General features: G+C 65.0%; 1 protein-coding gene and 1 non-coding gene across 2 annotated transcripts; one reads left to right on the top strand and one right to left on the bottom strand.

Annotated features, from left to right (window-relative positions):
• Positions 1-1,830: 1,830 nt before the first annotated feature.
• On the bottom strand, positions 1,831-1,968 carry LOC119946261. Its single transcript, XR_005456367.1, has one exon. It is a non-coding gene; the product is annotated as a small nucleolar RNA SNORA7 (small nucleolar RNA).
• A 1,980-nt stretch (positions 1,969-3,948) lies between these two features.
• On the top strand, positions 3,949-25,989 carry LOC119946170 (Fc fragment of IgG binding protein). Its single transcript, XM_038767616.1, is given in 30 exon segments — positions 3,949-4,000; positions 4,148-4,208; positions 4,400-4,528; positions 5,112-5,307; positions 5,614-5,831; positions 6,000-6,060; positions 6,144-6,220; positions 6,472-6,528; positions 6,767-6,858; positions 8,708-9,982; positions 10,150-10,230; positions 10,391-10,728; positions 12,029-12,599; positions 13,104-13,705; positions 14,292-14,522; positions 14,524-14,860; positions 15,137-15,732; positions 16,238-16,820; positions 16,996-17,195; positions 17,924-18,065; positions 18,433-18,752; positions 18,947-19,520; positions 19,801-20,399; positions 20,903-21,467; positions 21,981-22,552; positions 23,118-23,691; positions 24,183-24,382; positions 24,491-24,859; positions 24,978-25,267; positions 25,868-25,989. Coding segments are annotated over 30 exon segments (9,972 nt in total). The 3' UTR covers positions 25,878-25,989.
• Positions 25,990-26,728: the final 739 nt, after the last annotated feature.

Here is a 26,728-nt window from a genome sequence, read left to right as displayed (position 1 = left end):
TGCCTCAGTTACCTCATCTGTAAAATGGGGATTAAGACTGTGAGCCCCATGTGGGACAACCTGATTATCTTTTATCTAGCCCAGTGCTTAGAACAGTGCTTGGCACATAGTAAGCGCTTAACAAATGCCATCATTATTATTATTTTTATCCTATCCTGCCTTAATTACAGCATCAGCCTCCTTGCTGTTTTCTTTGCCTCCTGTCTTACCCCACTTCAATCCATACTTCACACTGCTGCTTGGATCATTTATCTAAAAAGCATTCAGTCCATCTTTCCCCACTCCTCAAGAACCTCTGGTGGTTTCCCATTAAATAGAAACTTACTTCAGTTTTAAGCACTCAATCCCTTTACCCCCTCCTATTTTGCCTCCCTGATTTCCTACTATAACCCAGCACACACACTTGGCTCCTCTAAAGCCAATCTACTCAGTGTACCACGATTTTGTCTGTGTCACTGCCAACCCACCGCCCGTGTCCGACCTCTGGCCTGGAACTCCCTCCCCCTTCATAAATGACAGATCACCCCTCTCCCCACCTTCAAAGCTTTATTAAAATCACATCTCCTCCAAGAGGCCTTCCCCAACTAAGCCCCCATTTTCCCCAGTCCCTCTTCTTTCTGCATCACACTTGCACTTGAATTTGTATCCTTTATGATAATAATAATCATAATGGTACCTGTTAAGTGCTTACTATGTACCGAGCACTGTTCTAACTGCTGGGGTAATCAGGTTGGACACAGTCCCTGCCCCGCATGAGGCTCAAAGTCTAAGTAAGAGGGAGTAGGATTGAATCTCCATTTTGCAAATGAGATAACTGAGGCACAGAGAAGTTAGATGACTTGCGTGAAGTCGTACAGCAAACAGTTGGCAGAGCTGGAACTAGAACCTGGTCCTCTGACTCCGAGGCCTGAGCTCTTTCAACTAAACAACCTTTTATTCACCCCACCATCACCCAGCACTTAGAACAGTGCTTTGCACATAGTAAGTGCTTAATAAATGCCATCATTATTATTATTATTATTATTATTATTATTATTATCAGCCCCACAGCATTTATGTACATATTCATAATTTATTTTAATGTCTGTCCCACTAGACTGTAAGCTTCTTGTGGATAGGGGACATTGTCTGCCAACTCCTTTATATTTTATTCTCCCAAGTGTGTAATACATTGCTCTGTACACAGTAAGTGCTTAATAAATACAATTGATTGACCAAAAAGCGAAATGACTTTCCCAAGGTCATACAGTGGGCAAGCGGCAGAACCAGCATTAGAACCCAGATCCTCAAACTCCCAGACTCATACTTTTTTCACTAAGCTACTTGGTGCTTCTCAAAAACTTCCAAGCATTGCCATGTCCGCCTGTCATCAAAAAGAAAGTCCCAACCATTGGCTTTAAGGCATTTGATCAGCTCTCTCCCTCCTACTTACCCACACCCTTCTCCCACTAGTAACCAATCAATCTAGTGGCATTTATTGAATGGCTAGTGCCCGCAGAGCACTCACTATACTAAGTGCTTGGGAGAGTACAATTCAACAGAGTTGGTAGATACATTCCCTGCCCGCAAAGAGCTTAGTCTAGAGGGGGAGACAGCCATTGCTGTGTTGCTTGTCTTATGCTGTCGAGTTATCTCGACCCATAGCGACACCACGGACGCATCTCTCCCATGATGCCCCACCTACATTTGCAATCGTTCTGGTAGTGTATCCATTGAGTTTTCGTGGTAAAAATATGAAAGTGATTTACCATTGCCTCCTTCCTCTCAGTTAACTTGTCTCCACCCTCGACTCTCTCCCATGCCGCTGCTGCCCTGCACAGGTGAGTTTTGACTTGTAAAAGATTGCCTTCCACTCGCTAGCCACTGCCTAAGCTAGGAATGGAATTGGTATACCTCTGCATGACTCTCCCTCCCGTAGTCAAGACTGGTAGAGTGCTCGAAACTCTCCAGGTACGACCCTGAGACGGGGAGACAGGCATTAGTATAAATAAATTAAGGAAGCAGCATGGCCAAGTGGAAAGAGTACAGGCCTGGAAATCATAGGCCTGGGTTCTAATCCCAATTCTGTCACTCACCTGCTGTGTGATCTTGGGCAAGTCACTTAACTTCTCTGTGCCTCAGTTCCCTCATTTGTGAAATGGGGATCCTATACCTGTTCTCCTCCTATTTAGACTGAGAGCCCCATGTGAGACCTGATCATCCTGTATCTACTATAGTGCTTGGTACATAGTAAGCATTTAACAAATATTATTATTCTTGTTGTTGATTTATACCTAAGTGCTGTGGGACTGAAGGAGGGTGAATATTAGCTGCTTCAAAGGTACCCATCCAAAGTGAATAGGCCACACAAAAAGGTCAGGTTGTAGGGGAAATGAGGGCCTAGTCGGGGAAGGCTTCTTGGACAAGATGTGACTTTAATAAGGCTTTGAAGGTGGGGGGGGAGTTCCAGGCCAGAGAGAAGATGTGGGCAAGGGGTCAGTGGTGAAATAGATGAGATCGAGGCCCAGTGAGTTGGTCGGCGTTAGAGGAGTGAAGTGTGCTGACGGATTTGCAAGGTAAGGAAGGAAGGAGCGGGCCGTTCGCTCTCTCAGTTCCCCTGCGGCCAATTTCTCACTGCCTCATCCTCTCATGTCTCTGGCCGCGGTGCTCTGGCTTCCATCCTCCGTCCGGGCCTGGCTCCGCGGTGCTCCCTCTCGCTTCTAGAGAAACAGCGTGGCTCAGTGGAAAGAGCCCGGGCTTTGGAGCCAGAGGTCATGGGTTCGAATCCTGGCTCCGCCACATGTCTGCTGTGTGACCTTGGGCAAGTTACTTCACTTGTCCTGCCATCGACCCCCGGCCCACGTCATCCCCCGGGCCTGGAATGCCCTCCCTCTGCCCATCCGCCAAGCTAGGTCTCTTCCTCCCTTCAAGGCCCTACTGGGAGCTCACCTCCTCCGGGAGGCCTTCCCAGACTGAGCCCCTTCCTTTCTCTCCCCCTCGTCCCCCTCTCCATCCCCACCATCTTACCTCCTTCCCTTCCCCACAGCGCCTGTATATATGTTTGTACATATTTATTACTCTATTTTACTTGTACATATCTATTCTATTTATTTTATTTTGTTAGTATGTTTGGTTTTGTTCTCTGTCTCCCCCTTTTAGACTGTGAGCCCACTGTTGGGTAGGGACTGTCTCTATATGTTGCCAACTTGTACTTCCCAAGCGCTTAGTCCAGTGCTCTGCACACAGTAAGCGCTCAATAAATACGATTGATTGATTGATTCTCCGAGCCTCAGTTACCTGATCTGTAAAATGGGGATTACGACTGTGAGCCCCACGTGGGACAACCTGATCACCTTGTATCCCCCCAGCTCTTAGAACAGTGCTTTGCACATAGTAAGCGCTTAACAAATGCTATTATTATTATTATTATTATTTTATTATTATTATTAATTATTATTATTCCACCCTCCCTCGTTGCCGGGGGCTGCCTCGCTTTGGGGCCAGCAGGGGCCGACAGAGAACGTCTCCCCGGCGCCTGCCGACGGAGCTGCCGCGGAGCGGTAGCTGCGGGAGCCGCGGGCAGCCTCCGGTGCCCCCCGCGCCCCCCGCCCCACACCCCTCTGGTTTCTCTCGTGATACCCTTCTTATTGACTTTTGCTATTAAAAACCTTTATCCCCTTATGGGCTTCTCTCCATTGGAATCGGCGTGGGGAGAGGGGGTGCTGAAAGGACTGGGGTTCGGTGTCTGATCCCCCCAGGGTTTGAAGGAAAACCGGCTGCTTGGTCCCTCCTCGCCCCGGCTTCCAGGCCAAGGGGGGAGATTGGTCTTGGGCTGAGGCAGAGGTGGGGGGAAGTAGGGTGCCCCCAAAGATAATGGGAGTGGGAGTCGGGCTAGGGCGGAGAGAGAGACGGTGCCCCCAGGCATAGTGGGGTGGCAGTTGGGCTTGAGGCGGGAGAGTGCAGGAGATAATGGGAGTGAGGGTGGGGCTGGAGCGGCAGCTGGCGGGCGTTTCGCGTGGAGGTATCTGTTCTCCCCAGCTGGTTAACAGCAAGGAGTTTCCCGGGAAGAGGCGGCCGGGGCTGGGAGGAAGGTCGTGGGGAGAGCCGTGGGGAGGGTCCCGGAACGGGAGGCTGAAGCTCTGGTGTCCCTCCCCCCACTCCAACACAGACACGACCTCCAGCGCCCGCATCCCCCCTCACCTCCCGTTTTGTGTGGAGGGGGCGTTGAGGTGATGGGGTTAAAGGGCCAGGGCTTTGGACACCAAACAACAGAATGGGGACAGAGGGAATCGGGCCGCAGGCCCGGTCAGCCCGGGGCCAGGGGCTGATGACTGGGGCAGGGGCAGGGGCAGGTCCCGGGCACAGTCACCGCCACCCCAGCCAAGCCCCAGGGTTCAGGCTCTTGACGTTGCCGTCCAAGCGTCGACGGCGGCCTGGCTCCAGGGTCGGCCTGGCTCCTCGTTCTCCGTGAGCAGATCCACAGATCCACAGAGCCACAGGCCTACAGACCCACCAGCCTGGAGCCGAGGGCGCCGGGACGCTTTATTTGGTGCTCTCATTCCCATCACATGATGCCTGCGAGGGGAGGAGGCAGGGGATCCGGGGGTGGCGGGGGAGGAGGAATGGGATCAGGGATTCGGGAGTTCGGAGGGGCCGAGGCAGGCCGAGGTCCTTGAGCTGGTGGGCAGAGCGCCTGGACTTGGGGAGCTGCCAGGACCCGGATGTAGGGGTGTCGGAGTGAGCGCCCGGAGAAGGAACTTTTGTTGGGGAAGAGGGCGGGGGCCCAAATGGCAAACAGGGCCGACGCCTCCGACCTGACCCCTCGCCCCCCCCCGGCCCCCGCGCTTTCCCCCCCCCACAGCTGTCGGCGCCCCCTGCCACATCCACTCTCTGCCCTGCCCTGCCCTGCCGAATCGGCCACCCTTCAGCTCTGCGCTTCACACACCCTCTGCGCCCCCGCTCTGAGTTGCCCGACCCCTTCCCAGCCTGGCGCTGTCCCCGATTTTCCCGCCCACCACACTGGGCTGCCCCCAACCCACTCCCTCCCCAGCCCTGCGCCGCTCTAGCCCCCTGCTCTGCCCCCGGCCCCGCCACCGCCCCCCTCCCCTCCCGCCCCGGTCCGCCCTCTCCAGCTTCACCGGCTCTACACTACCCATCAACCCACACTTCCAGTGGGCCGCCTCAACCCCATCCCCGTCCGCCCCCCGGGGTTACACCCTCTCCAGCTCACCAGCCCGATTCCACCCACCAACCGGCACCTCCACTGCGTGGCCCCAACCCCCTCCACCTCCCATTCTACGCTGCCCTGACATCACCCGCCTCCACTCTGTGCTGCCCCAACCCCTTCCACCCCCTTCTCTGCGCTACCCCAAACCCCTCCACCCCGCGCTCTGCGCCGCCCCGACTCCCTCCACCCTTCGCTCTGCGCTGCCCCAATCCCCTCCAGCCCTCGCTCTGCGCTGCCTCAATCCCCTCCACCGCTGGCCCTACACTAACAAATCTCCTTGGCTTGCGCTGCCCCCCGACACTCCCCTCGCCGCGCAGTTGATTGCCTAATCCCCTCTCCCCTCACACTCTGCAGCTGTTCGACCCCCCCCCCCCCCCCCCGCCGCCCTCGGTTCTGCACTCTTCCAGCCTCTCCCTCCCCCTAGCGCCCCCGAGAGCCCCAACGCCCTGCGCTGGACCAAAAACCTCCTCCCCTGCTCGGAGTTCCTCCGACCCCCCACGTCCGACACCCCTCTCGTGCACGGCTCCTATGCTCTCTGCTTCTCCCGCGCCGCTGAACACCACCACCCCTCCCAGGCCTACGCTGCCCTCGCCCACTCTGCCGCCCCGCGCCCTCCCGCCCCCCCGTGCTGTCCTTGTCCACCCTGTCGCCCCTTCCCCCCTTCCCCTCGCCCCCCACCGGCACTTCCCTCGCCCACTCTGCCGCCCCCGCCCCACGCTTCCCCGACCCCCCCCCCCCCCCGCGCTCTGCGCTGCCCTCGTCTCCCGCCCTTCCGCCCCGTCGCTCCTTCTAGGAAGTGCCAACGTCCCCCCTGGCAGGTGTCCAGGGAGTGGCAGGTGTCCAGGGGGTGGCAGGTATCCAAGGTGTGACGCCCTGGGGCTCTGCTCTATAAAACACCTGTCGCGCTCCGCTGCGGGATAAACCCGGCCGCCTGCAGGTACGACTCGCCCCTCGACGCCTTCGCCATTCTCTGCTCAAATCCGCCCTCCGCCCCTCTCGACACTCCGGCATCCTGTACCGACGCCTTCCCTCCTCCCCCTCCGCCGAGTCCCCCCCGGCCCTGGCTCCCGCTCTCCCTGGCCCCCTCCCAAGCCCTCCGGACCCCCGTCCCCGTCCCCTCAGAGACAGAAGATAGGAGCTGTGCAGTAGACCTGGGCTGGGGGGCAGCGGAGGGGCTGGGGCGCCCACGGCGACAGGGGCCAGAGACGCAGGGGGATGGGGACCCTCGGGGACTAACGCTCTGTCCCGTCCTGTGTCCCGTACAGAGATGGTCGCGCCGGGGACCAGGTGGTCGCTGTGGGCCGGGGCTGCCGTCCTTTTCGGTAAGTAGCCACCAGTGGGGACTCGGGATAGATCCACAAGCCCCAAGACAGAAGGACTCGAGACCCTGGGCTTGGACAGACCCCAGAACAAACGGTCGGACAAACCCCAGGGCAGACGGATCTCCGGACGGACGGACAAACTGCCAAACAGACGAATCCAAGATTCTGGGTACGGGGAGAGACCCCTGGACAAGCGGATCCCAGACTCCGGGCTCAGGTAGACCCCCCCCCACCTCAGGACAGATGGATTGGTGGATGGACAGACCCCAGGACAGCTGGACAGTCAGACCCCTGGCAGGCAGACCCCAGACCCGCCAAGACAGACGGACAGTCAGATTTCAGAATGGACAGCGCCTCCTCCGTTCCAGAAGCTGTGCCATTCATTCATTCATTCATTCATTCAATCGTATTTATTGAGCGCTTACTGTGTGCAGAGCACTGTACTAAGCGCTTGGGAAGTACGTCGGCAGCATATAGAGAGACGGCCCCTAACCTACAATGGGCTCACAGTCTAGAATAGTCGGTCTCCCCTCCCCTCCTCTCCAGGCCCCACTCCCTGCCCACCCCGCCTCAGCTGGCCGGCAACCTTCCACCTCACTCCCTATCTCCCACCCCACTCCCTTCCTCCCTCCTCTCCTCTCCTCCCCTCCCTCTCACCGCGCACCAAAATCCAATCTTCTCCCTCCCTTTCTTCAGCCCCGCCAGTCCGCTCTTGCCTCACTTTCTCCCTAACCCTAGTCCTAACCCTTCCCCCCATCCCTAACCCTAGCCCTCCCCCTTTCCCTAACCCTACCTTATCCCCTCTCCCTATTCCTACCTTCTCGTCTCTTCCTAACCTTAACACTTCTCTCTCACTCGAACCCTAACCCCAACCCATCCCTCCCTCCCTGCCCTCAATCTCCCTCTCCCCGTCGCTCTCTCTCTCTCTCTCTCTCTCTCTCTCTCTCTCTCTCTCTCTCTCTCTCACACACACACACACACACACACAGTGGCGCTTGCGCGCGCTCTCCTTCCCTGGAGAGAAGCAGCACGGTGTAGTGCTGGGAGCGCCTGGGAGGCAATAGGTCGTAGGTTCTAATCCCGACTCCGCCACTTGTCTGCTGTGTGACTGTGGGCAACACACTTCACTTCTCTGTGCCTCAGTTACCTCATCTATAAAGTAGGGATTGAGACTGTGAGCCCCACAGGGGACAGGGACCGTATTCACCTCGATTTAATCGTAACCGCCCCAGCGCTTAGCACAGTGCCTGGCACAAAGTAAGCGACTAATAAATACCGTCATTATTATGCTTCTCGCCTCGGCCCTCGCCCACCGCCCACCTCCCACCTCCCTTCGGTTCTTTGCAGCCCCATCCTTCCCCGTCCTTGCCTCTTGCCCTGTCTTTCTCCAACCCGCCCCCCGGTCTCTCGCCGCTCCCCACTCAGCTCTTCTCTCTTACCCCACCGCCTCTCTCTCCATTACCCCCCGGCCCCTCCCTCCGTCACTCCGTCCTTCAGCCGCCCCTCCCGCTTCATTCCCTCCTCCCATCTCCTCCGCTTCTCGTTCCCCTCCTCTTTTCACGGCCAGCCTTCCTCCACTCTCTCCTCCCTCCATCCCGCCCTCGTCGTCTCCCTCCCTCCTTCCTTCTCTCCCCATCTCCCTTCCTCCCACTCCCACCTCCCTCCTCCCACCCACGTTCCTTTCCCACCTCCCTCCCATCCTGCCTCCCTCCCTCCCATTCATGTCCCTCTCCCACCTCCCTCCCACCCTGCCTTCCTCCCTCCCTCTCATCCCCGTCTCCTTCCGACCCTCCCTCCTACGACCCCGCCTCCATCCCGCTCCCTCTCTCTTCCATCCCTCTCCCCCCCTCCCTCCCTCCGGCCTCCCTCCTTTTCACCTCCTTCCCTTCCCTCCTTCTCTTCCCCCAGCCCGTCTCCCTCCCTTTCCCCCATCCCCACCTCCCTTTCTCCCATCCCCACCTCCCTTTCTCCCTTCCCTTCACTCCCCCAGCCCCTCTTCCTCCCTTCCCTTCGGTTCCCCTGCCTCCCCGCCCCCTCCCTCCTCTCCTCCTTCCTTCCTTTCTCCCCCCCCGGCCCCCCACCGCGCCCGCCTCCCTCTCCGGGCCTCCCCTCCGGGCCGCCGGTTGGGGCCTCCCCGCCCCCGGTCCTCGGGGTGACGGACGTGTCTCGCTGCCGGCAGGGCTGGCGGCCGCGGTGGAGGCGCTGGCGGGAGCCCGGGGCCCCGGGGACGCCGCGGGCGCCGTGGGGCGTGAGTTCGTGACGGCGTTCATGCAGAACTACCAGTTGGGCTATTCGGCGGCCAACCTGAGCCTGCGCATCACTAGCCTGGAGGCGGCGGCCGACGTCTCGGTGTCCAGCCACGCGTCCGGCGACGAGTTCCGGGTGACCGTGGCCCCGGGCCAGACGGAGACGCTCGTCATCCCGGCCTCGGCCGAGGTGACCGGCAGCGACGTGTCCGAGCGGGCGGTGGTCATCCGGGCCAGCCAGGACGTGGCGGTGCTGGCGGTCAACGCCAAGCCCAACACGGCCGAGGCCACGCAGGTGTTCCCGCTGGCGGCGCTGGGCACGGAGTACTTGGTGCTGACGCCGCCCGGGAGCTCGGCCAAGCACTTCCGCCAGTTCGCCGTGGTGGCCGGGCCCGCGGGCGCCTCGGTGGCCGTGCAGCTGACGGGGTCGGCCACGTTCCGGGGCACCTTCCAGCCGGCGGGCAGCCGCCTGGCCGTGGCTCTGGGCCCCTACGGCGTGGCCCAGGTGCAGAGCACGGCCGACCTGTCGGGCTCCCGCGTGACGGCGAACCACCCCGTGGCCGTCCTGTCCGGCAACACGTGCGTGCAGAAGCACACGAGCTGCAACCACGTGACGGAGCAGCTGCTGCCCACGGCCTCCTGGGGCACCACGTTCGTGGTGCCGCCCGCCTCCTTCCAGGCCCGCTACGACCTGGCCTACGTGGTGGCGGCGGCGCCGACCACCGAGCTGCGGTTCGTGCACGGCGGCTCTGCGGGCTCGCAGGTCCTGCAGGCCGGCCAGGTGGTGGCCTTCGAGGTGCGGCTCGCGCGGCCGCTGCTGCTGCGGGCCAGCGCCGGCATCCAGGTGCTGCTCTTCGGGGCCGGCGGCGCCAAGGGAACGCTCACCTACGACCCCTACCTTGCCCTGGTCCCGCCGGTGACCAGCTACTGCTCGGCTTACGTGGCGGCCGGCCTGCCCGGCGTCCAGAACCTGGCCGTGCTGGTGGCCCCCTCGGCCGACGTGGCCGGCGTCACCTTGGACGGGGAGACCCTGGGACCCAGGAGCCCGTGGACCACCGTGCTCGGGAGCGACTACTCCTACGCCGAAGTCGAGCTCGGGACAGCCGGCCGGAACCACGCTCTGCGGATCGCGCAGGGAACCTTCGGCCTGCTCACCATCGGCCTGGCCCAGGCGATGGGATTCGGGACGGGAGCTGCTTGTGGCGAGGGTGAGCGAGGACTGGACGGACGGACGGGCGGGCGGAAGGACGGACGGAGGGGGAGAGGGAGAGAGGAGGCTGTGGACAGGGAGGGTTCGGACCCTCTGTGGTCCTTCTCCCTGCCCCAAGCTCCCCTCTCCCCGCCCCCCCCCCCCCTCAGCTTCTCCCCTGCTCAGGGAGAGTTCGGACCCACGGGATCGCCTGCCACACTCGCTTCCCCGCCCCTCTCCCCGCGCCCCCACCAGCTTCTCCCCCGAGTGGGTACGGCTCGGACCCGCTAGATCCCGGCCTCCCCCTCGCCCTCCCACCCAACTCCTCCTCCTCCTCCTCCTCTTCTTCAGCTTCTCCCCAACCCAGTGTTCGCGCTTAAACGGCGGCTCCCCTCCCTCTAAGTGCTGACCTTTGAACTCTCCGCAGTGACCTCCGAGGTCCGGTGCAACCCCCAGTGTCGGCCGCAAGAGCACTGCGAGCTGGTGAGCGGTAAACCCTCGTGCGTGGCTGATTCCAGCGCCACGTGTCGGGCGGAGGGCGACCCGCACTACTCGACCTTTGACGGCTTGGCATTCGACTTCATGGGGACCTGCACCTACACCCTGGCCGAGATGTGCGGGGATGACGAGTCTCTCCCGGCCTTCAGCGTGGAGGCCAAGAACGACCACCGCGGGGACAAGCGCGTGTCCTACGTGAACCTCGTCACCGTCCGCGCCTACAGCCAGAGCGTCTCCTTGGCCCGCGGGGAGTACGGCTTCGCCCGCGTGAGTGCGGGACCGTGCGGGCTTCCGGACCTGTCCGCCCCAATTCTGGACAGCCCTCCCCCCGCCCCCTGCCCCCTGCCCCTGCCTCCCGCCGCAGTTTCTCCCCGGGGAAAGTCGGGGAAGTGGACGAGGAGACCCCCTGGTTGGGCTGGAGATAGCCGCGCCCTACCTCTCTTGGTCGGGGGCGGGGAGCGGGAGGGGGGGGGGGAGAGAGAGAGAGAGAGAAAGAGAGAGAGAGAGAGGGGGAGAGAGAGAGAGAGAGAGAGAGAGAGAGAGAGAGAGAACGGAGAGAGGAGGGAGAGAGAGTGAGAAGGGAGAGAGAGTGAGAGAAGGGAGAAGGGAGGAAGTATGGAGAAAGAGGGAAGAGGGAGAAGGGACGATGGAGAAAGTAGAGGGAAGAGGGAGAAAGGAGAGAGGAAAGGAAAGAGGAGGGAGGAAGAAGGGAGAGGGAGGAAGGAAGAGGGCCCCAGCCTCGGGCCGCTAACCCAACTTCTTTCACCTGCAAAATTTTCGTGGCCACTGCTGACCCCGCCCGAACCTAACCCTAACTTCAACGCTTAACACCTGAACCCGAAACCTTAACCCTAACCTCAATGTCTAACGCCTAACCCCTAAATTGATTCATTTATTCACTCAATCGTATTTATTGAGCACATACTGTGTGCAGAGCACTGTACTAAGCACTTGGGAGAGTACAATGCAACAATTAACAGATACATTCCCCGGCCATAACAAGCTTACAGTTTAGAGGCGAGGAGACATACATTAATACAAATAAATAAATTTCCAATACGTACATAAGTGCTGTGGGACTGGGAAGGGGCACGAACAAAGGGAGCCAGCCAGGGCGACGCCGAAGGGAGTGGGAGAAGAGGTAAGGGGAGCTTAGTCAGGGAAGGCCTCTTGGAGGAGATGTGTCCTCAATAAGGCTTTGAAGAGGGGGTAACTAACCCTATTCCTAAACCCTAACCCCGCCCAAATCTAACCTTAATTTCGACTCTTAGCACTTAACCCCTAAACCCTAACCCCAGTCCTAACCCCTAACCCCTAAACGTAGCCCCTAGGTCTTAGTTCTAGCCCTAACCCCAATCCCCCAACTCCCAACCCCAACGGCAGCCCCCACCCTTCCCCCCCAACTCCCAATCCCAACGGCAGCCCCCACCCTTCCCCCCCAACTCCCAACCCCAACGGCAGCCCCCACCCGTCCCCCTCTCCCTGCCCGCCTCTCCTAACCGTAGCGCGCTCTCGTGCCCCCCCACCCGCCCCGCCACCTCGCGCCCGCATCTCCTTCGCCCCGCAGATCAACAACCAGCGCTCGCTGCTGCCCGTTTCGCTGCACGACGGACGCCTGCGCGTGTTTCAGAGCGGGACCCGCGGCGTGGTGGAGGCCGACTTCGGCCTGCGGGTCACTTTCGACTGGGATCACCGGCTGAGCATCACGCTGCCCAGCAGCTTCTGGGCCCAGGTGTGCGGCCTGTGCGGGAACTACAACGGGAACTCGAGCGACGACATGGCCACTCCCGACGGCGCGCCGGCCGCCAACCCGGTGGAGTTCGGGCGCAGCTGGAAGTTAGCCGACGGGGACCGTTTCTGTTGGGACGAGTGCCCCGGCGGGGCCCCGACCTGCTCGGCCGGCCAGGTCCAGCACTACAGCGGCCCCCGGCTCTGCGGCCTGCTCAAGCTGCCCGACGGGCCCTTCGGCCAGTGCCACGCCGTCCTGGCCCCCGACCGCTTCCTGGACAACTGCGTCTACGACTTGTGCGTGAGCGAGGGGGACAGGCCCGTGCTGTGCCAGAGCCTGGCGGCCTACGCGGAGGCCTGCCGCGACGCCGGAGCCCCCGTCAGCGACTGGAGGACCCCGGCGGGGTGTCGTGAGTGCTGGGATCCGGAATGCGGGCCGTGCGGGAGGAGGCGAGGGGCTCTAGAGATGGCTCTGGCGGTGGGGCGGGGGGAGAGGGGGGACAGGGCCGGGAGTGCGGGGACCGGGGAGGAGGCGAAGGGCCCCCGGGAAGGTGGGGCCAGGAGTGCCAGGTCCGGCAGTGCAGGGGCTAGGGATGCCAGGGTCGGGAGTCCATTCGTTCGTTCATTCATCCATTCATTCATTCAATCGTATTTATTGAGCGCTTACAGTGTGCAGAGCGCGTGCAGAGCACTGTACTAACCCCTAGGGAAGTCCAAAGGGCCGGGGGCGTGGGGGCACCGGGAGGGTCCCGGGAGTGCCGGGTCTGAGAGTGCGAGTGCGAGGGCCGGGAGTGCGGGGGGGTGGGAGGAGAGTGCGGGGAACGGGGGGACTGAGCGGAGGCGGGGCCCCTTTGGCGCCTTTGGGCCCCTGATGGCCGCCCGTTCCGCCCCCGCTCCCCTCTCCCCTCTCCCAGCGCTCTCCTGCCCGGCCAACAGCCGTTACGAGGCGTGCGGCAGCGCCTGCCCCGCCACGTGCAGCGACCAGACGGCGCCGGCCGCCAACTGCTCGCTGCCCTGCGTAGAGACGTGCCGGTGCCTGGCGGGGTTCGTACTGAGCGGCGGCCGGTGCGTGGCCCGCTCCGACTGCGGCTGCGTGCACCAGGGCCGCCCGCTGGCCCCCGGCGAACAGTTCTGGGGCGACGACCGGTGCCAGCAACGCTGCCAGTGCGACGGGAAGACGGGCCAGGTGTCGTGCCAGGCCCAGGGCTGCCTGCAAGGGGAGCGCTGCACCGTGCAGAACGGGCTCCGCGGCTGCTACCCCATCCGATTCGGCTCCTGCTCGGCCTCCGGGGACCCGCACTACGTCAGCTTCGACGGCCGCAAGTTCGACTTCATGGGCACCTGCGTGTATCTGTTCGCCGGCCTGTGCCAGTCCAGCCCCGGCCTGCGGGACTTCCAGGTGCTCGTGGAGAACGAGCATCGCGGGAGCCAGACGGTGTCCTACACCCGGGCCGTGCGGGTCAAGGTCTACGGCCACGAGATCGCCGTCCGCAGGGAACATCCCGGCAGGGTCCTGGTGAGTCGGGCCACGGCGGATCCGGTCCGAGGGACCCCGAGCCTGGGCGGACCCGGTCCCGGAGGACCCCGAGCCTGGACCGATCCGCCCCGGGGGAGCCGGAGACCCCCTTGGATCGATGGGTCCCGGAGGACTCCAGGCCTGGATGGACAAAAGTCCCAGGGTACCCCGGGGAGGACCCGGTCCCGGGGGACCCCCGAGCCTGGCGGACCCGATCCCGGGGGACCCCCGAGTCTGGGCGGACCCGGTCCCGGGGGATCCCCGAGCCTGGGCGGACCCGATCCCGGGGGACCCCGAGCCTGGGCGGACCCGATCCCGGGGGACCCCGAGCCTGGGCGGACCCGATCCCGGGGGACCCCCGAGCCTGGGCGGACCCGGTCTCGGGGGACCCCGAGCCTGGGCGGACCCGATCTCGGGGGACCCCGAGCCTGGGCGGTTCCTGGGGGTTCCTGGGCAGGAGGGGCGGAGCCACGAGTAAATGCGAGGGTCTGCGGGGATGCGGGCGCCGCGGACCTCGTTAGGTTCAGGCTGGGGACTCAGCTCCGCCCCCTTCCCTGACCGTCCCCCCCCGCCCCTCCCCGTCCAGGTGGACGGCCTCCTGCAGTACCCACCCCACCAGACGGCGGACGGCCGCGTGGACATTTTCCGCCAGGGCGAGGATGCCGTGATCCGGACCGACTTCGGACTGACGGTCACGTACAACTGGAACGCGCGGGTCACCGTCCGCGCTCCCAGCAGCTACGAGGGGGCCCTGTGCGGGCTGTGCGGGAACTACAACGGCGACCCGCAAGACGACCTGACCCTGCGCGGGGGGGGCGCCCGCCCCCAACCCCACGGCCTTCGGGAAGAGCTGGCGGGAGGAGACGGTGGTGGGCTGCAGCGAGACGACCCCTGGCCCGTGCCCGGACCTGAGCACCCTGATGGGTCAGCAGCAGCAGAGCGGGAAGCAGTGCGGCGTCCTGGTGAACGCGAATGGGCCGTTCCGCGGCTGCCACGGCAAAGTGGACCCGCAGGGTGTCTTCCAGGACTGCGTCTATGATACCTGCCTGCTGCCCGGCCGGCCGGGGGTGGTCTGCGAAGCCGTGGCCGCCTACGTGGCCGCCTGCCACGCCGCCGGGGCCACCGTCACAGCTTGGCGCTCTGACACCTTCTGCCGTGAGTAGGGCAGGCTTGCGGGGAGCCGGGCCGGGGGCGGGGGCCGAGCGGCGGGAGGCACTCGGGCCCGGAGGGAAAGAGGCCGGCGAGGGAGGGGCGTGGGGCCGGGGCGCGGGATGCGGGGGCCGCTGCAGTCGAGGTGCTGGTGGGGGATGGGGAGGGAGCACTGGTGGGGGATGGGGAGGGAGCACCGGTGGGGGATGGGGAGGGAGCACTGTCTGGTGGGGCGGAGCTTGACTCTGCCTCCCGCTTCCCCGCCCCCCCCGTCCCCCGCAGCTCTGTCCTGCCCCGCCAACAGCCACTACGAGCTATGTGCCCGCGGCTGCCCGACCAGCTGCGGCACCCAGCTGGTGCCCGGGGGCTGCGGCTCCCAGTGCCAGGAAGGCTGCGCCTGCGACGACGGCTACCTGCTGAGCGGCGAGACGTGCGTGCGGCCGGCCCAGTGCGGCTGCTCGCTGCAGGGCTCCTACTACCCGCCCGGCACCTCGCTGGTGACCGGCCCGGACTGTGCCCAGCGGTGCTCCTGCGCCGCCGGGGGACAGCTGACCTGCTCCCCGGCCTCCTGCGGCCCCCACGAGAAGTGCGGCCTCTCCGGCGGGGCCTGGGGCTGCGTCGTGGTGGGCTCGGCCACTTGCTCGGCCTCGGGCGACCCTCACTACACCAGCTTCGACGGGCGGCGCTTCGATTTCATGGGGGATTGCACCTACGTGCTGGCCCGCAGCTGCGGCGAGCGGCCCGGCCTGCAGTCATTCGCCGTCTTCGTGCAGAACGTCAAGTGGGGCAACGGGAAGGTCAGCGTTACGCGGCTGGTGGCCCTGCAGACAGCCGGAGTCCGGCTCGTCCTGGAGCAGAACCAGGGAGGAGTGGTCAAGGTGAGGCCCGGGAGGAGCGGGGACCAGGGGATGAGGGGGGACGAGGTGGGGGGGGGCGGGACCGGGGGGGGGCGGCAGAGGGAGCGGGGGCCAGGGGACTCCAGTGGACGGGGGGGGGGGGCGGTGGGCAGAACCAGGAGGGGGTAGAGGGAGCGAGACGGGGGGAAGGGGGGGGAGGGGAACAGGACCAGGAGGGGGCAGAGGAAGCGAGTGCCGGGGCTAGGACCGGGGGCCCAGGGGCCCGGAAGACCTGGGAATCTTGGAGCGGAGAGGCGGGGGAACGGGGTGGGGGCCCAAGGAGGCCGAGGGGGTCGCCGCTGTGGTCCAGGGGCCGGTGGGGCCAGGCAGAGTGGGAGGGCCTGAGGCCTCGACCATCGGGGTCTGGGAATCCAGGGGATCGGGGAACCACGTGGCCCGGGGGGGCGCTGGGGAGGTGGGGGAAGGGAGGAGTTTCAAGAGCCGGGGCCGGAGAGAGGGGTCCCCTCTGACCCCGCACTACCCCCAGGTGGACGGCGTCTCCCTGAAACTCCCCGTGTCGGTGGCTGGCGGGAGAGTCCAGGCGGCTCAGCAAGGCGCCGACGTGGTCATCAAGACGGACTTTGGACTACGTGTGACCTACGACCTCGTCTACTACGTCCGGGTCGAGGTCCCCGGGAACTACCACGGGCAGGTCTGCGGCCTCTGCGGCGACTACAACGGGGTGGCGGCCGACGACTTCCGGCTGCCTGACGGCCAGACGGTCAGCGACCCCACGACCTTCGGGGCCTCCTGGGAGGTGCCGGTGGCCGGGTCCTCTTGCACCTCAACCTGCCCGGGGGGCAGCCCCTGCCCGCCGGAGACCTGCCCTCCTGCCCTGGAGGACACCTACAAGCAGAACCGCTACTGCGGGCTGCTGACCAACCAGCAAGGTCCCCTGGCGCCCTGCCACGCGGTGGTCAACCCCGAAGGCTACTTTAAGGACTGCGTGTTTGACCTATGCCTGGGCGGCGGGAACGAGAGCATCTTGTGCGACAGCGTCCACGCCTACGTGTCCGCCTGCCAGGCCGCCGGCGTAACCGTCGGCCCGTGGCGCAATGACAAGTTCTGCCGTGAGTCGCCCGGGCGGCTGGGGGAGGGAAAGCTGGGTGGCGGGGTGGGAGGAGGGGAAGCCGGTGGGTGGAGGGCTGGGAGCTTGGGGATGCAGAAGGGGGCCGGGAGGGGAGCAGGGGCGCTCCCGCTCCGGTCCGTCTCTGAGCCCGCCCTCCCGCCCTCCGCCTCCCGCAGCCATGCGCTGCCCCGCCAACAGCCACTACGAGCTCTGCGCCGATTCCTGCTCCACTACCTGCGCCGCCCTGGACCAGCCCCCGAACTGCCCCGACTTCTGCTCCGAAGGCTGCCAATGTGACCCCGGCTTCCTGGCGGCCGGGGCCACCTGCATCCCGCTGCAGGATTGCGGATGCTTCGAGGACGGGAGATACTACGAGGTGGGGCCCCGGGAGACCCTTATTTATTTACTGCGGTATTTGCTAACCACTTACCACGGGCCAGGCGCTGGAGTAGGAACGAGTTAATCGGGTTGTCCCACGTGGGGCTCATAGTCGAAGGAGGAGGGAGAACAGCTATTAAATCCCCATTTTACGGTTGAGGAAACTGAGGCGCAGAGAAGGCAAATGACTTGCCCAAGATCACACAAGCAGGCAAGTGGCAGAGTCGGGACAAGAACCCGAGTCGTCTAGCTTCCAGGCCCGTGCTCTTTCTACCAGGCCACACTGCTTCCTATTCAGAGGTGGGACCCGAGGGGGACTCCTCTGTGGGGGAGACTCCTCTCTTGGGGAGGGGGGGAGACCTGGGGAGAGTCCTCTGCTGGGAGGGCACTGGGAGAGACTCCTCTGGTAGGGTGGGTCACTGGGGGAGACTCCTCTCTGGAGGGGGACTTGAGGCGCCTCCTCTGTTGGGGGACTGGGGGAGACTACTCTGTGGAGAGGGACGAGAGGAGACTCCAGCAGGGGTAGGGGTGGGGGAGATGAGTTTTGGAGGGAGACTCGGGGAGACTCCCCCGCGGGGTGGCCCTGGGGAAGACTCTTCTGTGAAGGAATGTAAGCGGGTTGGGTGGGTGGGTGGGGGGGTCGGGTCATTATCGCTACTGGGCTGAGCTTGATTTCTCCCCAAACCTGTGCTCACCCCTTCCGCGGCCCGGCTCCCGTCCCCACAGCCCAACGAGGACGTCCTGGTGAACAACTGCCAGGATATGTGCACCTGTCACCCGGGTCAGGGCCTCGCCTGCCGCCCTCACAGCTGCCCCAGTGACCACGTCTGCCAGGCCATCAATGGCACCTTAACTTGCACCTCCCGAGGTGTGGCACTGGGGGTTGGGGGCGGGTCTGGGACCTGTGGAGAAGGTGGGGGGGGGGGGTGAGGGGGAAGCGGGGAGGGGCTGGGGCCGGAGTGCCTGGCTTAATCTTGACATACATGGGTTTTTCACCCCCCCACCCCCAACGTTGTCATCTCTCTCCATTCCTTCCCATTGCTCCCTTTTCCCCACCCTCTCCTCTCCCTGTCTCCATCCTCCCTCCCCGTCTCCTCCCCTTTCCCCGCTCTCCCTCCCCCCCCCCACGCACACTCTCTCTCTCTCTCTCTCTCTCTCTCTCACACACACACACACACACACACACACACACACACACACACGCACACACGCCCCGCTCGCCCGCCTTCCCCCAGACCCCTGCCGGGACGTGACCTGCCGGGACAAGGAGACCTGCCAGGGCGGGGTGTGCGTCCCGGACTACAGCGCCACCTGCTGGCTGTGGGGCGACCCGCACTACCACTCCTTCGACGGCCGCGCCTTCGACTTCCAAGGCACCTGCAGCTACCTGCTGGCCGCCCCGTGCGGGCCCGGGGCCGCGGGGCTCCCGGCTTTCGCCGTCACCACGAAGAACGAGAACCGGGGACACCCCTCGGTGTCCTACGTCCGCTCCGTCACCGTTTCCGTCTACGGCCTCAACGTCTCCGTGCACAAGGGGGAATTGGGCGCAGCGCGGGTCCGTGGAGGGAAGCGGAGGGAAGGGAGGGCGGGGCGGCGTCGGGGGGCGCCGCGGGGGGCCGCGGGGGTCGGGGGAGGGGGAGGGGGAGGGGAGCGCGGGTCGGCGGGGGCGAGGGCGGCCGAGTGTGAGCGGAGGTTGGGCCGCCAGGCCCGTTCCCCGGCCGCCGCCCGACACCTCTCCCCCCGCCCCAGGTGAACGGGGTGCGGACCACCCTGCCGGTGACCCTGGCTGGAGGCCAGCTGACCGTGAAGCAGGGCCCAGGCAAGGCTGTGCTGAACACGGCCTTCGGGCTGAGCGTGACCTACGACTGGAACTGGAAAGTGGAGGTGACCCTGCCCAGCAGCTACCACGACGCCGTGTGCGGGCTGTGCGGCAACTTCGACGGGGACCAGGTCAACGACATGGCTTACCCCAACGGGACGCTGGCCACCTCCATCCCCAGCTGGGGCGGGAGCTGGCGAGTGCCCGACCGAGACCCCTTCTGCTGGGACGAGTGCCAGGGGCACTGCCCCACCTGCTCGGACGACGAGAAGCAGAAGTACGAGGACCCCAGATACTGCGGGGTCCTGACGGCCAGCCCCGACGGCCCCTTCGCGGCCTGCCACGGCGTCGTGAGCCCCGACAGCTTCTTCGACGGCTGCATCTACGACGTGTGCCTGGGCGGCGGCGCTCAGGACATCTTGTGCCAGGCGCTGGCGGCCTACGCGGCCGCTTGCCAGCAGAAAGGCGTCTCCCTCGGCGACTGGCGGCCTGGCGCCGGCTGTGGTGAGCGGGGTGGGGCCGGGCCCGGGGAGGAACGGGTGCCCCTGCCTCCCCCCGCGCCACCCACCCCCCCCCCCACACACCCCACCTCCTCCCGAGTGGCCTCTCCCACCCCCGGCCCTCCTCCCCCGGTGCCCGCCCCACTCCCTCCTCCCCCGGTGCCCGCCCCTCGCCCTCCTCCCTCCTCTGGCCCTCCCCTCGCCCGCCTCTCGCCCCTCCGCCACCGCTCCGGGCACCCTGGGGTCTCGCTGACCCCGTCCCCGTCCCGGCCTGGTCCCCGCAGCTCTGCCCTGTCCGGAGAACAGCCACTACGAGCTGTGCGGCTCCTCGTGCCCCTCCAGCTGCTCCGACCGGACCCCGCCGTCCCCTTGCCCGGAGCCCTGCGCCGAGGGCTGCCAGTGCGACGCGGGGCACGTGCTGAGCGGGGCGGCCTGCCTGCCCCTGGGCAGCTGCGGCTGCTCGGCCAACGGCACCTACTACCCGCCGGGCGCCGAGTTCTGGGCCGACGCGTCGTGCCGGACCCGCTGCCGCTGCGACCCGGAGCGCGCCGAGCTGCTGTGCGGCGCCGCCTCCTGCGGGCCCGGCGAGGTCTGCTCCGTGCAGGACGGGGGCCTGGGCTGCCACCCGGCCGCCCTCGCCGTCTGCCAGGCTTACGGAGACCCGCACTACGTGACCTTCGACGGCCGCCGCTACGACTTCCAGGGCGGCTGCGACTACCTGCTGAGCGGCCTGTGCCGCCCCCGCCCGGGCCTGGAGCCCTTCCGGGTGGTGGTGGCCAACAGGCACCGCGCCAGCCGGGCCGTCACTTACACCCGCACCGCCACGCTCCACGTCTACAACCGCAGCTTCGCGCTCAGCCAGGAGTTTCCGCGCAGGATGCAGGTCCGTCCGCGAGGAGCGGAGCGGGTTCCGCCCGGAGGAGGGGGGCGCGGGGGACAGGAGGACGGTGGGGGGGTTAGGGTTAGGGTTCGCTCTCTCTGTCTGCGGAGAGGAGGGGGACACGGGGGCCGGCAGGACGGCGGGGTGAGTGCGGGGAGGTAAGGGGGGCACTTGGGGCAGAGGGACGTGGAGGGTAATAATAATAATAATGGCATTTGTTGAGCGCTTACTATGTGCAGAGCACTGTTTGACGCGCTGGAGGGTAGAAGGACAGGGAGGCCGGAGGACGTGAGCTTGAGCACGGAGAGGACTGGGGGCTCGGGGGGGGGGGGGGGGGGGGAGACCCGGGGGCCGGGGTACCCAGGCGGCAGGGGACGGCTCACCGGCCATGGGGGGACACGGAGGTGACAGCGGCCCGTGTCGAGCAGGGGACTGGGGGTGGGGCAGGGGCAGGCGGCGGGGGCAGCTCCTCCGCCCTGAACGTCGCTCTTCTCCGGGCCCCGTAGGTGGATGGCGTGTTTGTAGACCTGCCCTTCCAGCTCGGCGGGCAGCTCCAGGCCTACATCAGCGGGCAGGACGTGGTCGTGGCCACAGCCTTCGGGCTGCAGGTGACCTTCGACGGGGACAGCCTGGTCCGGGTGTCCGCGCCCAGCTCCTACTCAGACTCGCTCTGCGGCTTGTGCTCCAACTACAACGGGGACCCCGCGGACGACCTGACGCTGCCCAACGGGACGCCCACCCTCGACCCCTCCGACTTCGGAAACAGCTGGCAGGTGGACGGGGGCCCCGAGTGCGCATCCTCCTGCCCCGGCGGCTGTCCGGTCTGCAGCAAGGAGGAGCAGGACAAGTACCGCGGGCCCGAGGCCTGCGGGGTCATCTCCCAGCCGGACGGACCCCTGCGCGCCTGTCACGGCCTGGTGGACCCCAGCCCCTTCTTCGCCTCCTGCCTCCTGGACGCTTGCGAAGCCCAAGGCCACCCCGGTGCTCTGTGTTCGGCCGTGGCCGCCTACGTGACCGCCTGCCAAGCTGCGGGGGCCGAGCTGGAAGAGTGGAGACGGCCGGACTTCTGCCGTGAGTGGCCCCTCCCTCCCCCTGTCTGTCCTCCCCATCCGCCTGCCCGCCCTCTCCGTCCCTCCGCTTGCCGGTCTGTCCCTCGCAGCGTCGCCCCCTGTATTCATCCCGTCCATCCGCCTCCCCCTCGACCATCCAGCCCCCCTCCCACGCCCCTCCTCTCAAGACTCTCCTCTAGCTCGCAGGGGCAGCTCAGTGCAGGGTGGGGAGGGCCCTCCAGGAGGACAGGTCAGCGTCCCCCACACGGTTGGGGCCGGCTGCTGCTGCTCTCCTGGCTGCCGAGCGATCCCTGGCTCTGATCCCCCTACCCCGCTGTGCCCCGCGCTACCCTGCCCTGCCCTGCTCTGCTGTGCCCCGCGCTGCCCCTCCCTGCCCCGCCCCTCCCGGCCCGGCCCTGCCAGGGACAGAGTGGGCCACCGGGAGGGTGTCCGAGGGACTCCAGGGGGGGTATGGGTGCCCCACCAGGGCGCCCGCTCCCGGCCTCCCTGTGACGGCGCCCAACGGCCTCCGCAGCCGCCAGCTGCCCCCCCAACAGCCACTACGAGCTCTGCAGCGACTCGTGCCCTGCCACCTGTGCGGACCTCTCCGGGCCGGCCGGATGCCAGCCCAGCTGCCGGGAAGGCTGCGCCTGTGATTCGGGCTTCGTGCTGAGCGGCACCGTGTGCGTCCCCCTGGCCCAGTGCGGCTGCGTCCACCTCGGCCGCTACTACCCCCTGGGCCAGGCCTTCTACCCGGGCTCCGGCTGCGAGCAGCGCTGCGAGTGCTTGCCGAACGGCGTGGTCAGCTGCCAGGAGGGTCCGGGCTGCGGGCCGCACGAGGAGTGCCGAGTGGAGGCCGGCGTCCCGGGCTGCCACCCCAAGGGCTGTGGCCGCTGTGTGGCCTCCGGCGGGGCCCACTTCATCACCTACGACGGCCGCGTCTTCGACTTCCACGGCTCCTGCTCCTACGTCCTGAGCCAGCTGTGCCCGACGGCGCAAGGCCAACAGGACTTTTCCGTCATCCTGGAGAAGGACGCAGCTGGAGCCACTGCCCGCCTGCTCGTCACGGTCGCCGGCCACTATGTGGTCCTGGGCAAGGGCCAGCAGGTGAGGGGGCCGGACCCCCGGGGTCGGGGAGCGGGGCCGGAGGCCTGGCCGCCGGGGGATGGCTGGGGAGGGGGACGCCGGACTCGAAGGGGGGTGGGGGTGAGAGGAAGCTGGGTTGGGGGTCGGGACCCCTGGGTCCCTGGATCAATCCAAAGTAATTGAGCGCTTCCTCCGTGCAGAGCACTGCGCCACGCGCTTTACTTGTACATCTCTATTCTATTTATTTGATTTGGTTAATATGTTTGGTTTTGTTCTCTGTCTCCCCCTTCTAGACTGTGAGCCCACTGTTGGGTAGGGACCGTCTCTATATGTTGCCAGCTCGTACTTCCCAAGCGCTTAGGACAGTGCTCTGCACACAGTAAGCGCTCAATAAATACGATTGATTGATTGATTGAGGCTACCACGCAACAAAACGAGAGGATGCGTTCCCCGCCCATAAGGAGCTTACCGTCTAGAGGGTCGAGGGGGGAAAGCGGGTCCGGGACGCCTGGTGGGGGGGGAAACGTGTTCGGGACGAGCTCCCTTCAGTCCTTCCCCGTCTCCCTCCCCTCCCCCCGCCCCGCAGGCCTCTGTGGACGGGGAAGCGGTGTCCCTGCCCTTGGACGGAGCCGGCTTGCGGCTGACGGCCGAGGGCCGGAACGTGTTGCTGCAGACGAGCATGGGGCTGCGCCTCCTCTACGACGGAGACGCGCTGGCGCTGCTGTTCGTGCCCAGCACCTACTGGGGCCAGCTCTGCGGCCTCTGCGGCAACTTCAACGGCAACTGGAGCGACGACTTTCGGCTGCCCGGGGGCGCGGTCACCACCAGCGTGCAGGACTTCGGCGCCTCGTGGAAGGCGCCCGGGTCCGGCGCCCAGTGCGTGCACGGCTGCGGGCAGGGGGGCTGCAGGGTCTGCAGCGCGGCCGAGACGGCGCCCTTCGAGGTCCCCACGGCCTGCGGGATGCTGCGGGACCTGCAGGGCCCCTTCCGCGACTGCCACGGCCGGGTCAATCCGTCCGAGTACTTCCGCCAGTGCGTGTACGACCTGTGCCAGACGCGCGGCTCTGCGGCCGCCCTGTGCCGCAGCCTGCAGACATACACGGTGGTGTGCCAGACCGTCGGGGCGTCCGTCCAGCCCTGGAGGAGACCCGACTTGTGCCGTGAGTGTCCGGGCCGAATCTCGGCCCCGTTCTCCGGCTGCTCACTCTCGGTCGCTCTGTCCCTTTCCCCGCCCGTCCTTCCCCCGGTCCTGGAATGCCCTCCTTCTGCCCATCCGCCAAGCTAGCTCTCTTCCTCCCTTCAAGGCCCTACTGAGAGCTCACCTCCTCCAGGAGGCCTTCTCAGACTGAGCCCCTTCCTTCCTCTCCCCCTCGTCCCCCTCTCCATCCCCCTCATCTTACCTCCTTCCCTTCCCCACAGCACCTGCATATATGTATATATGTTTGTACATATTTCTTACTCTATTTATTTTATTTTGTTAGTATGTTTGTCTTTGTTCTCTGTCTCCCCCTTTTAGACTGTGACGCCACTGTTGGGTAGGGACCGTCTCTCTATGTTGCCAACCTGTACTTCCCAAGCGCTTAGTCCAGTGCTCTGCACACAGTAAGCACTCAGTAAATACGATTGATTGATTGATTGATTCCTCCTCCAGCCCTGAGCTGCCCCTCCAACGGCCGCTACTCCGCGTGCATGCGCTCGTGCGAGGGCTCGTGCGCGGCCCTGTGGACCCCCGGCTTCTGCTCCCCGCGCTGCTTCGAGGGCTGCCAGTGCGAGGACGGATTCCTGCTGTCCCACGGCGCCTGCGTCCCCGTCCGGGACTGCGGCTGCCTCCACCGAGGGCGCTACCTCCCGGTGAGGACCGGGCCGGGGCCGGGGCCGGGGCCGGGGCCGGGGGCGGGCCCTGCCCCTCGGGGGGCGGGCCCTGACAGGCACCTTGCCCTCTGCCGTCCCGTTGTCCAGGTGAACGGGAGCCTCCTGTCCTCCGACTGCTCGGAGCGCTGCGACTGCACGCGCGGGTCCGGGCTGCGCTGTGCGGCGGCGGGCTGCGGGCCCGACCAGGTCTGCGAGCTGCACGACGGCTCCCGGACCTGCCGGCCCTCACGGGGGCTCTGCTCTCTCGCCGCCGGGAACAAATTCACCTCCTTCGACGGGGCCCAGGGCCCCGTCGTCCGCTCGGGCAACTTTGAGCTGTCGGTCCCCTGCCGGCGCGGCCACGAGCCCTGGTTCCGCGTGGTGGTCGGGCTCCGGCACAGTCCCGCCGCCGTGACCGTGGGCAGCATCTTCTTCCGCGACGGGGTGGTCACCGTGACCCAGCAGTCCGGCGTCTGGGTAGGCGGGGGCGTGGGGAAAGTGTGGGGGGGGGGGGACCGGAGGTGGGGGCGGTGACTTTCGGGCCTCGGATTCCGAACTGACGGCTCCCTCTCTCCCGGGCCTCCCGGGGCTCCAGGTGAACGGACGGTCCGTTTCCCTCCCGGCCCGGGCGTTGGCCGGCGTGTGGGTCGGCCGCGCTCCGGACGGGTCCTTGGTGGTGCAGCAGGAGGCCGGGGTCCGCGTGCGCCTGCAGCCCAACGGGGAGCTGGACGTGACGGCCCCCGATGCCTTGGCCGGCGCCATGTGCGGCCCGTGCGGGAACTTCGACGGCGACGAGACCGACGACCTGCGGGAGACCCGGGACAAGAAAGCGGGCAACATGCAGGAGGTGATGGACAGCTGGAGGGCGGAGGACTTCTTAACCTGGTGAGAAGGGGGGCAGGGGCGGGGGAGGGATAGGGCAGTAGCAGGAGCCGGGTAGAGGTAGGGCAGGAGCGGGGAAGGGACGGCACGGGGCAGAGACGACAGCACAGCGGGACAGGGGCAGAGCAGAATAGGGGTAGGGAAGAGACAGGGCTGAAGCAAGAGCAATCAATCAATCAAGCCTATCTATTGAGTGCCTACTGGGTGCAGAGCACCGTACTAAGCTCTGGGGAGAGTTCAGTGTAACAGAGATTCCTGCCCTCCACGAGCTTACGGTATAGAGAGGGAGACAGACGTTAATATAAATTAAAAAAAATAAATAAATGGCAGGTATGGACATAAGTGTTATGGAGCTGAGGGAAGGGTGAATAAACGGGAACAAATCCAAGTGCAAGGTAGGGACAGGGCAGAAGCTGGAGCAGGGTAGGGGCAGGGCAGAGGGAGGGGTAAGGCAGAGGCAGGAGCAGGGGAGGGGCAGGGAAAAGACCGGTCAGCAGCTGGGTGAGGGCGGAGGAGGGCAGGGGCAGTGGCAGGGGAGGGCAGGGACAGGGGTAGGACCAGGGGCGGGACCAGGGGCAGGGGCTGATTTTCGTTCTCTTCCAGCCACGCCTGAGACCCCACACCTCCGGCTCCCTCTCCCCTTCCCCCCAGTAACCAGGCCGAGGAGGATCACAGAGAAGACCTAGGCCGGTAGTGGCTGCCAGAAAAGACCAATAAAAATCTTCTTGAACATAGCCTGTGTGTCCGTCTCCTCCTTCTCTTGTGTCTGTGTGGGACCCGTCCCCTTGGGGCGGGAGGGCCGTGATCTGGGAGAGGCTGATGGGGGCCCCCATGGCCCAGGTTTCAAGGCTGTCCATCACCTCGCCCCCTCCTACCTCACCTCCCTTCTTTCCTTCTCCAGCCCAGCCCGCACCCTCCGCTCCTCTGCCGCTAACCTCCTCACTGTGCCTCGTTCTCGCCTGTCCCGCCGTCGACCCCCGGCCCACGTCCTCCCCCTGGCCCGGAATGCCCTCCCTCTACACATCCGCCAAGCTAGCTCTCTTCCTCCCTTCAAAGCCCTACTGAGAACTCACCTCTTCCAGGAGGCCTTCCCAGACTGAGCCCCCTCCTTCTTCTCCCCGTCCCCATCCCCCCGGCCCTACCTCCTTTCCCTCCCCACAGCACCGGTATATATGTCTGTACAGATTTACTACTCTATTTTACTTGTACATATTTACTATTCTATTTATTTTATTTTGTTAGTATGTTTTGTTGTCGGTCTCCCCCTTCTAGACTGTGAGCCCGCTGTTGGGTAGGGACCGTCTCTATATGTCGCTAACTTGTACTTCCCAAGTGCTTAGTCCAGTGCTGTGCTCACAGTAAGCGCTCAATAAATACGACTGAATGGAATGAATGAATGAATGGGTCGCCCCCCCCCCCCCAACAGGGAACTGCGAGGCAGGGAGGCCCGGTTTCCGGTGGGGG

The sequence above is a fragment of the Tachyglossus aculeatus genome, chromosome 26, assembly GCF_015852505.1.
Source record: "Tachyglossus aculeatus isolate mTacAcu1 chromosome 26, mTacAcu1.pri, whole genome shotgun sequence".
Taxonomy (NCBI): Eukaryota; Metazoa; Chordata; class Mammalia; order Monotremata; family Tachyglossidae; genus Tachyglossus; species Tachyglossus aculeatus.
The sequence above is the reverse complement of the archived record's forward strand: the minus strand, read 5'-3'. Positions and strand labels throughout refer to the sequence as shown.